The sequence below is a fragment of the Camelina sativa genome, chromosome 16, assembly GCF_030686135.1.
Source record: "Camelina sativa cultivar CO46 ecotype springtype chromosome 16, ASM3068613v1".
NCBI lineage: Eukaryota > Viridiplantae > Streptophyta > Magnoliopsida > Brassicales > Brassicaceae > Camelina > Camelina sativa.
Genome location: NC_141895.1, coordinates 21725722 through 21735620, shown reverse-complemented (window position 1 = coordinate 21735620; position 9899 = coordinate 21725722). Strand labels below are relative to the sequence as shown.

The 9899-nt window shown below is 39.9% G+C and overlaps 3 protein-coding genes across 3 annotated transcripts; 2 read left to right on the top strand and 1 right to left on the bottom strand.

The window, feature by feature from the left end:
- Positions 1-2788: 2788 nt before the first annotated feature.
- On the bottom strand, positions 2789-4606 carry LOC104751145 (disease resistance protein Roq1). Its single transcript, XM_010473035.3, has 2 exons — positions 3851-4606; positions 2789-3718 (listed from the first exon to the last, which is right to left on the bottom strand). The coding sequence occupies exons 1-2, from the start codon at positions 4300-4302 to the stop codon at positions 3019-3021; spliced, it is 1152 nt and encodes a 383-aa protein (XP_010471337.1). The 5' UTR covers positions 4303-4606; the 3' UTR covers positions 2789-3018.
- Positions 4607-4836: 230 nt separating this feature from the next.
- Positions 4837-7748, top strand: LOC109129699 (uncharacterized). The gene is made up of 2 exons (XM_087490159.1): positions 4837-5561; positions 5648-7748. Exon 2 carries the CDS (start codon positions 6719-6721, stop codon positions 7496-7498), a length of 780 nt encoding a protein of 259 aa, XP_087346285.1. The 5' UTR covers positions 4837-5561; positions 5648-6718; the 3' UTR covers positions 7499-7748.
- Positions 7749-7993: 245 nt separating this feature from the next.
- Positions 7994-9066, top strand: LOC147925823 (uncharacterized). The gene is made up of 3 exons (XM_087492784.1): positions 7994-8033; positions 8189-8351; positions 8439-9066. The coding sequence occupies exons 1-3, from the start codon at positions 7994-7996 to the stop codon at positions 9064-9066; spliced, it is 831 nt and encodes a 276-aa protein (XP_087348910.1).
- Positions 9067-9899: the final 833 nt, after the last annotated feature.

Sequence of the window (9899 nt, the reverse complement as noted above, 5' to 3'; positions counted from 1 at the left end):
TTGAAAACCAAATCCCTAATTCTCATTTCTCCAATTTGATATTCTCCTCAAACCCAATCGATTTCTCAGTCCCAAATGCCGAAAGTGAGAAATAAAGGTGTGATATCATTTGTTGGAACTCCACCTCCACCAGAAGATGAATCACGGAGTCTAATTGTGTTTGATTGAAACCCATTAGATGAAGAGGCTCGAGTTGAAGATGGAGCTCCACCTCCACCGCAACCTCCACCGCAAGACGTTGCAGTTGCAGATTCTAATGTTGGAGATGGAGGTAGTGAACCGGTTGTATGTGTATCTGAATCTGTTGTTGGAGCTAAAGGAAAGAGAGGTAATGGTGGAGCTTCACGTCGGCATGGAAAACGTAAAAAAAGAAGTGATGGAAGTGATGAAGAAGACGAAGTGGAGGCTCCAGTTGAGCACGACAGCAAAGATGACTGTAGCGAAGATGACTGCGCGGTGTATGGAGATGAGGATTGCAATGATGTTGATGACGCAGTTGGTGGTGGAAATGACGAAGCTAATGTCGAAGAACCAGCTCTCGAAGAAGTTGCTAATGTAAACATCGAAGATGATTTCCCAGAGATGGTTAGAACAGAGGAAGGTGATTCCGATTCCGACAGTGGGGATGATATATGGGACAATGACAAGCTACCGGATCCTTTGTCGTCGGACGACAAAGACGAGATGGAAGAAGAAGACAAAGATGAGGCAGCTCCTACTGATCCAGAGTCTTTGTTAGCCGTGGAGAAGACATACAACTCTCTCGAAGACTTCAATCTTTCCGTGTTGATGTACTCATTGAAGACAAGGTATGATATTAAACTCTATCAGTCCAATGCTTTCTTGGTTGGTGCAAAGTGTTGCTACGTTGATGAGGATGGTGTTCAGTGTCCTTGGAGAGTGTATTGCTCATATGAGAAGAGGAAGCATAAGATGCAAATTAGAGTTTATGTGAATGAGCATATATGTGTTAGGTCAGGGTATTCAAATATGTTGAAGAGGTCTTTTATAGCTTTCTTGTTTGTCGAAAGGCTTAGAGTAAATCCTAAGCTTACAAAATACGAGATGGCTGCTGAGATTAAGAGAGAGTATAACTTAGAAGTAACTCCAGATCAGTGTGCAAAGGCGAAGACCAAGGTGATGAGTGCAAGAAAGGCTAGTCATGAATCACACTTTGCAAGAATATGGGATTATCAAGCAGAGGTATTGAATCAGAACCCTGGCTCAGATTTTGAGATTGAGACAGTTCCAGGGCCAGTGGTTGGAAGCAAACAGAGGTTTTTTCGGTTGTATATATGTTTTAAAGCTCAAAAGGATACATGGAAAAAAACTTGTAGACCTATCATAGGTATAGATGGAGCTTTTTTAAAATGGGATATAAAAGGATCACAACCACAAAGATCACACGGAGAAGGATCACAAGGAGAAAGATCAATAAAACAAGGACCACCAAGAGAAGGATCACAACCACAAGTATCACAAGGGCAAGGACTTGGTAGATTTGCATTATTGTTTGAGTGTTCCAACTAGTTTTTGGTTTTGTTGTCTTCGATTTGCTTTGTTCACTCGGATTTGTTTTGTTGCATCAACTAGTTTTTTTCTTATGTTCTAGGACCAAAGTTAAAACTATCTATGTTGTCTCGTATTTGTTTTGTTTTGTTGAATAGGGTTTGTTATGTTTTGTTGTATCAAGTTTTTTGGTTTGTTGTCAAAACAAGTTATCAATGCCCAAAACAACAAAGTCTTTCATTGCCAAACTACCATTACAAAGTCACATTACCACAAACACAAAATACATTACAACAAACTCTAGTAACCAAGAACTAATTTCTGGTTTTTGGTTTTAAGAATAAAGATCACAAGGGCAATGACACTAAAACAAAGACACACCAAGCAGAATGAGCTCATCAACTTCCATTTCTTATTGTCTCTTTTGATCAACATTCCATCTTCCTTCAGTTCTTCGATCTGAGCCTTCAAGTCTACAACCTCTTCCTATACACCTTCTTCAACCCATTTGAATAAATGGTCTTGAAAAACAAAAACTTGCATCAAATTCGAAAACACACTAATTCAAAACAATTCTAATACATACATCTCCTCTGTTTGGACAGCGAAAGAAAGGTCTTCCTGGGTTTGCTTGCGTGTTCGATGTGTAGAGAACAACATCTAAACCACAATGACACTTCGAGGGAACCCCATGGCATCCTCGGTCTCTCTTTTCACCACTCGATTGCCCAAAATTGCAACTCATATCTGTTGGATAAGAATGAGATAAGAGTTTTTGATTGGAGATAAGAACTGAGAAATCGATTAGGGAAAAAGAGAATTAGGGATTAGAGTTTTCGATTGGGGAAAGAGAAAGTTAGAGATTGATTTTCGATTTGGGGTTTTTTTTTTATCTGGTTTGCTCTGGTTCAAACGGTGTCATTTTGCACCTCCGTTAAGTGAAATAACGATCTCTTAACGCCGGCTAATTGCTCCGTTTAGGGATTTAACGACATGTTCTTTTCGTTGTGGTCAACAAATATATGGTGATTAAAATGGTAAGTCAACGAAACTTCATGTTTTTAATGACCTTACCTAAAGTTCGTGATTTTAATGACATTTTTCCGATTTGCCAATCGTAAAAGTTCCTTAAAAAAATTACAATCTATTTTTTTACACACTGATTCTATTCATGATTATAAGTTTTACAATCAATTTTTTTTTGTTTTTTTCTTATTAGTAAGACAAATACAAGAAAAAAATTTAAACAATTTTTTTTCATATGTTTTTAGTTTAAATATTAAAGATTGATACCAACTTATTAATAGCAAAAAAAAAATACAACTTAAATGAACTCATAAACAAAACATAAACCCAAAAGGAAAAGACCCAAAAATAAAAACATTACAACCAAAAATAAAATTCAAAGAGCAAGGGATAGCGATGAATCCTCTTGCCGGATAGGAAAAGAGCCGGTCTCTCTAATTGTGAAGAGTTAACCTGCGGCTTAGTAGCAGTAAGATCCAAAAATTATTTCAACAATTTCTCATAAACACCAGATGTACCACTTGGACAACCAAAACATTCCGTGACAAAATCCTTTGCTTCATACAAAGCCGACTCGAATGCAGCAAAGATGTCTCTCCTCTTTTTAAAGGCAAATGTTCTGAGGTCACAAAGTTTCTCGCATCTCAAATCCTCTACTTCGTAGACATCCTTTATACCATAAGAAATCAACAGCTGCTTGTCTTGTGTAGTGATGACAACAACACTCCCCGGACCAAAATCGGTGAAATCCTCTGCCAAGGCATCTAACTGTTCAACCTTATAGACGTCGTCTGCCACTAGCAGAACCTTTTGTCTCTTGAGACTTCCTCTGCTCGTCAAGTATGCTCCTTCAATCTTTTCCAGAAACTCGTCGTGTAGATGCGCTAAGTGGCGACCCTTGAAAATCCTTTTCACGTTTCCCAAGTAACAGTGGGTTTCAAAGTCTTTACACCATGTCTGATAAACATGCTTAGCTAGAGTCGATCTACCGTTTCTTCCTCCACTTGCCCAAATCCCAATTACTCTCACAGGTTTCTTAAAATTCAAATCCATTAACCGGTTAAGTTTCTTCATGTGTCTCTCAATCCCCACTATCTTCCCCCCATTGCTTAATCTTGTAAAAATCATCAGCTTTTCTGATATCGTGTCAACAGTTGCGTCCACCAGCTTCGAGTCATTGCTCCTACAGAGACAGAGCAAAAAAAAATCGAAACTTAAGCACCGATTCTAATAAAAATTCAATCTTTCGAGGCAAATCTAATCTAACTATAAAAATCCAGTGATTTTTATCATCATCAAAGTTATGAAATTTCACCATTTCGATGAACACTGGCCGGAGATATTAGCCAAATCCTTTAATGCTTGCCTCCATGAAAGCACTTTCTCGGGATCTTTTTCTCTAGCCTCGTGCTTCTTGAACTGTTCAGCGACGTCTCCGATCTGCCTCCTGACATGAAACGGATCCACGCCGTAGAAGATGGGCATCACGGTGATGGAACCGTTTTTCACGAAATCCATAATCTTGACGAGCTCGTCGAGACACCAAGAAGACGCAGCGTAGTGGACGGAGACCACAACGACGGCGAATCTTGACTCCTCGATGGCGCGCTGGAGCTCCGGAGAAATCCTCTGCCCATCCTGGAGCTCCTTGTCGTCTTTGAAAGTTTGGATGCCCCTTCGTTCCAGTTCTTTGTAGAGAAAGCTTACGAAGTTGGCGCGAGTGTCGATCCCTCTAAAACTTAAGAAGACATCGTACTTGGGAGACATTTTTGGTCTTTTGATTTCCTCTCTCTATATGACTCTCTGATGAGTATGTCTATGAGAGAGTATGGGATGGTATAAATAAAATAACTCCTGGAGTGCCTTTATATAAGCAGCAAGTAGAGGAGTTTGAGCAAAGACTCTTCCTAGTCAATAAGTGTATTTCCTGGCATTTTCTTTTTTTTTCCCTTTCTTTCTGTTGATTAGCTTTTGTCAGCTTCTGTTTCATTGAACTACTCAGAAAGAGGTGGTTTGTTTTGTAATAGGAAAAAGAGATGTGCAGCCAAAACAAGAAAATGAGCACGAATACAATAACATTACCCAATGAAACTATCATCTTATCCTCTTGGCTTTGATTAGTTTGACTAGTTAGGAAATTTAAGCATTTGTTTAGTTAGCTATTGGACGAATGAAAAAATGGTTTATAGAGAGAGAGACACGATTATGGAACATTAGAAGTAAAAGATATTATACTTTTACAAAAAAAAAAATATCATTTATTTCTAATTTTCCCATTTTAAACTATAATTTAAATAATCATTTGTTAATTATTCAAAAACTGTAACAAAAGAGAAGGAGCTAAGACGGCGATGGCGATGACTCTAGGTTTTTGATATGCGGTTGTGGAGAGGTTATCTGGTTCCTTTCTTTGGTATTTCTGGTCATCTCTGGTCTTTCATCGGTGATTCTAATGGGTATATTCGGTTACCATTTCTGGTTTCCATTTTTGAGATTCAGATCTGTGATGGGGGTGAAGGCTGGAGATCTGATATCAAGAGCAATTTGCGTTTGGCTCTTGCTTGGGTTTTGGACTCTCTTTTCTGGGAGATCTTTGCTTTTTCGTTTCAAGAGGGACAGAGGAGGTTTTGGTCGTTTATCATGATTCGGCGAATCATATTAACATAGGAAAGTTGGATTTGTCTGGTTTTAAATTGGTGTTACTTGGTTTATTATAATTCGGTGGAGGAATGGGGTTCCTCTCATTCACGAGATATGTCAGCTTTGGCATTGATGAGCCTGATTCGGGAAGGGATCTTGTGGATCTCGGCGATAATGATTGATTCGGTTGGGTTATGTGAGATTCTGAGACAATTGTGAGGCTTCTCTGATTGGTCTCGAGAATTTCCTTTAAGGGATTTATGGAGTTTATTTGATGAGGTCTTCACAAAGGGAAAGTGGAAGGTTTGGTATCTGTTTCGGATTCGTCTTGTACTGTGTTGTGGGGTTATATGGTGTGGCGCGTTCTTGATTTTGCCTTTATTCTGGTATGATATGATTTTGTGGTTTACAATCATTGATTGGGGATTGCATCATTGGCGGGATACGTTGATTCTGGTGTTTAATGGTACAGGGGAAGTGATCCTGCGAATATTTCCTGAGGATGAGTATAAAGCTGTTCCTCGAGACAGAAAGCAATATCACTTTTTCTTCGGTTTTTCCTCTTCTCATAAGTTTTCTCAATCTCCCACTTTTCTTGCTGAGGTTCCTGTGGCATTTATTCTCACTATGTCGCAAAGTATGGTGTTGGGTCAAAGCTCAAATGCGAAAGGGGTGGTTCCTTCGGTGGTGAAGTGTAAAGTCAAGGTACCATACTTTTACAACACGGCGCTCATTGAGGGTTATTCCAAAACAGTGGTGGGTAGCTGCATGAAGGCTCTTCTGGTGATGTTCCCCAGGATTTGGCACCTTGAGGGTAAGGTGGTGGGTGCAGATCTTGGGCTGGGAAAGTTCCAGTTCGACTTTGATGAAGAAGCCGACATGGTTGCAGTTTTGAAGTTGGCTCCCTTTCACTTTGATCACTGGATGGTATCCATGGTCCCTTGGTTTCCGAATGTGGATCCGTCCTATCCATCGGTCATAACGTTTTGGGTTCGTGTTATGGGTGTGCCCTTCCAATTTTGGGCTGGTCCGACCTTCAGAAGCATTGGTGAAGCCTTGGGGACTGTGCTGGACGTGGACATTGATGGGGGGAGAGTTCAGGTGTCTGTGAATGGTCTTAAGTGTCTACGCTTCGAGAGGAAGTAGAGTTCTTCAACGGTGAGGAAACTATTGTTTCTCTTTACTATGAAAGGTTGTTTGGTTTTGTCAGAGGTGTTTCAGTCTGTGCCATGATGAGGATCATTGTCCTCCTTTGGAGGAGCCTACTCAGGCTCCAACTGTGTTGCCTAGGGAGGATGCTGATCGGCGTCACCAGAGCTACAAGGGTGATGTCAAGTCAGAGAGGCAGAGAGGTTCTGGTTCAGAGGGTGGTGCTAATGGAGGGTCTCGAGGTAAAAAAAGTGGTGAAAGGTCTCAGGCTGATGGGAAGAGGCCTTTGGAGGGGAGGGTCGACAAAGGTGTGAAGGGTAGGTCGACTTATCCAGTTGGGGGACCGGTGACAAAACAACGGCGTTATCAAACGTATGTGCAGTATAACGACCACATGCATCTCCGGAAAGCAACAAGGAGTTCTGGGGCTCAACTGGAGGATATAGTGGAGGAGGGTGTTCTTGCGGTTGTTAAGGATCCAGTGGATGGACTTCCACCACCAAAGGTTGTCCGCAAGGCTCTGTTTCAGGAGGAAGCTCCAAAGGATAGTGTGGGTGGGAAGGTATTATCACCGCATAAAGTCGAGGAGGTGACTGCTTTACTGGTTTCAGGGGGATCAGCCACGGAAACATATGTTGAGAAAGAGAAAAGTGGGGTTGCTGAACTTTCTGATTCCATTGGTGATATTGCTGTTGCGGTTGTGCAGGAACCTGCAGTACAAGATCCTGGTGAGGTTGCTGCAACGGTTGTGGAAAGTGATCAGGAGAAGGACGATTCAGTCCCTATTGTGGATGAGTCTCTTGCTATGCAGGTTGATGCTGATTTGGTAGAGGAGGGAGGGACTGAGGATCAGGTTGTTTTTGGTATGGAGGAGGAGACCGTCTCAGGCGAGGAACTCGTCCTTGCAGGGACGAAATCTCTTACTGTCGATGAGCCTCCACATGTGGGTGCATCGGGTCCTCCTATGGTGGTGGAGAAAGCACGCAAGGGGAAAGGTCTTATGGGTGTACAAGGTCTTGGATCCAAGAAGCTGAACGTGTATGTGTGTACACCACGCAAACGTCCAGCTATCAAGAGCTCTGCTTCGGTTGGAGAGACAATTACCCTGAAGCCACAGGAGGTGGAGAAGGGTATCGCCGGTGGAGCTAACCCACCAATTCTGAAGGGTTATTAAATGAAGATTTTAAGTTGGAATTGCGAGGGGTTGGGTAATAAAGTTACAATTGGATATCTCAGAGATCTATGGGGGAAGCATAGGCCTGATTTTTTGTTTTTGTCTGAAACAAGACAACTTTTTTCTTTTTTGGAACTTTTTGTTGGTCATTTTGGTTTTTCAGCTTTAAAAACAGTTGAACCTATCCGTTGTAGTGGTGGTTTGGCATTATTCTACAATAATAATAATAATAGTAATAATGTTTCTTTTCTATTTCAATCAAACGGACTAATTGATGTAGAAATTACTTATAATGGACACCTAATATATTTGTCTTTTATTTATCGGGATCCGGTTCCAAAGAACCGTGATCTAGTGTGGGAACGGTTAACTCGTATTGGGTTGGGTAGAGATCAACCTTGGTTTCTAATTGGTGATTTCAATGAAATAAAAGGTAACCATGAGAAGAGGGGTGGTCGTTTGCGCCATGCTTCTTCTTTTGTCCCTTTTAATACAATGGTTCGACATTCCGAGTTACTTGAGTTTCCTTCTTTGGGTGATAGTCTTTCTTGGAGAGGATGGCGGGATAAAAAACCGATACGGTGCAGGTTGGACCCAACATTGTGCCACTTCAGGCCTTTGTATGGAAGATTAGGTGCCCCCCGAAACTCTGTCATTTTATGTGGCAAGTGCTCTCGGGATGTGTGGCAGTTTCAGCTAATCTGCGGAAATGTGGTATTAGTGCTGATTCCATGTGTTGTCTTTGTGATTCTCTGGAGGACATAATTAATCATGCCCTTTTTGAATGCCCGCCAGCGAGACAGGTTTGGGCTTTGTCGCAGTTTCCGACAGCCATGGGAGTTTTTCCATCAGCGTCAGTTTTCACTAACATGAACTTTCTCTTTTGGCGGTTTACTAATACTCCAACACATGAATTTTTTCCATGGATTCTATGGTATAGTTGGAAGGCCCGCAATGACAAGGTTTTTAGTAATTTGGACTCGAATCCCCTTGCTATCTTGAGGGTAGCGGAGGATGAGGCAAAGGCATGGGATCTGGCTCAAACAAAGGATATGGTTTTAGATCCGACTGTTAATAGTGTGGTTACACTCGGTTGGAGTGGGAGATTAGAAGATCCTAGGTACTCCTCGAGTTATATTTGTTTTATAGATGGTTCTTGGAAAGCAACAGATCGCTATGCGGGTAGAGGATGGTTTTGCATGTCACCTTGGGGTAGTGCTCCTTCTATGGGAGCTGCTAACCTTCGTCGCAGTCTTTCCCCTCTTCATGCGGAGGTTGAATCTCTTGTCTGGGCTATGCGCTGTATGATTGGAGCGGATAATCAATCAGTTGTCTTTCTCACCGACTGCTCCGACTTAGTGAAAATGGTGTCTTCACCTTCCGAGTGGCCAGCTTTTACGCCTTATTTGGAGGACATACAAGCAGATAGGGAAAAGTTTGTTTCTTTTGCTTTGGTCTATGTCCCTCTTTCTCAGAATGGTAAAGCGGATAATTTAGCACGACGAGTTCGTACAGTTCCGCACTTAGTTACCTATGTAAACAATATTCCTTCGTTTTGGCTTGTTTAATCCATTTTTGTAAGCTGTTAGTCAAAAAAAAAAAAAAAAAACTAAAATTTCGTTTTAAAATTTTCAATTTTGGTTTTTAGTTTTTGAATTTTGTTAATTCATATATATATATATATATTTATAAATCTGGCTTGAAAAAGGTGAAAAATTGAACAGCTGTAGATTTTAAAACTGTTTTTGGTTTTAGATTTTCCACTTTAAAGCCAATAAAGATTATGAAAAAATTGGTTTTCCTAAACAATAGAGAATCCAAAAAAAAATTGATGGTTTTTGTCAATTTTCAAAGAAAAACAAAAATCTATGTTTTACTAGTTTTTCATTTTTAATCGACTTGATTTTTTTTCCTATTTTTCTTTTCTTAATAAGTTTTAACACAATCTACAAATTATAAACCAAAATCTAGAATCTAAAAGCCAAAAACTAGAATTCAAAAATCATCTCTAATATTTGGTTTTTGGATTTTTAGTGAAAATTATTGAGAAACTCCTAGAATCAGATTCCCTATTTGGAAGGGAAACTATTTTCACAAAAATCTTGATTGTGTAGAATATTAGTTTTTGAAAAATACAATCCAAAATTTAGTTCAAAAAATTAACAATCACTCTTATAAGTTTAAATAACGGCGGCTATAAACTGTTTAAGAAATAAAAGTATTTACAAATTATCTTGTTTATGGAAGTTGTTGACTTAAAGATTTGAAAATCCTTTTATAGAAATAAATAATTAAATATATAATTTAGATTTAGATGGTTGGTGGTGCAGAGAGTTTAAAAATATAAGAGTTTACAACCACTATCATGTTTACAAAGTGGTTGACTAAAAGACTTTAGAAA

Coding starts and splice junctions, on each gene's coding strand:
- LOC104751145 (XM_010473035.3), bottom strand. CDS start 4,302: ATGTCTCCCAAGTACGATGTCTTCTTAAGTTTTAGAGGGATCGACACT. Junction 3,719..3,850: donor GGCCAGTGTTCATCGAAATG/GTGAAATTTCAT, acceptor CTGTCTCTGTAG/GAGCAATGACTCGAAGCTGG.
- LOC109129699 (XM_087490159.1), top strand. CDS start 6,719: ATGCATCTCCGGAAAGCAACAAGGAGTTCTGGGGCTCAACTGGAGGAT.
- LOC147925823 (XM_087492784.1), top strand. CDS start 7,994: ATGGTTCGACATTCCGAGTTACTTGAGTTTCCTTCTTTGG. Junction 8,034..8,188: donor ACTTGAGTTTCCTTCTTTGG/GTGATAGTCTTT, acceptor GATGTGTGGCAG/TTTCAGCTAATCTGCGGAAA. Junction 8,352..8,438: donor ATGGGAGTTTTTCCATCAGC/GTCAGTTTTCAC, acceptor TCTATGGTATAG/TTGGAAGGCCCGCAATGACA.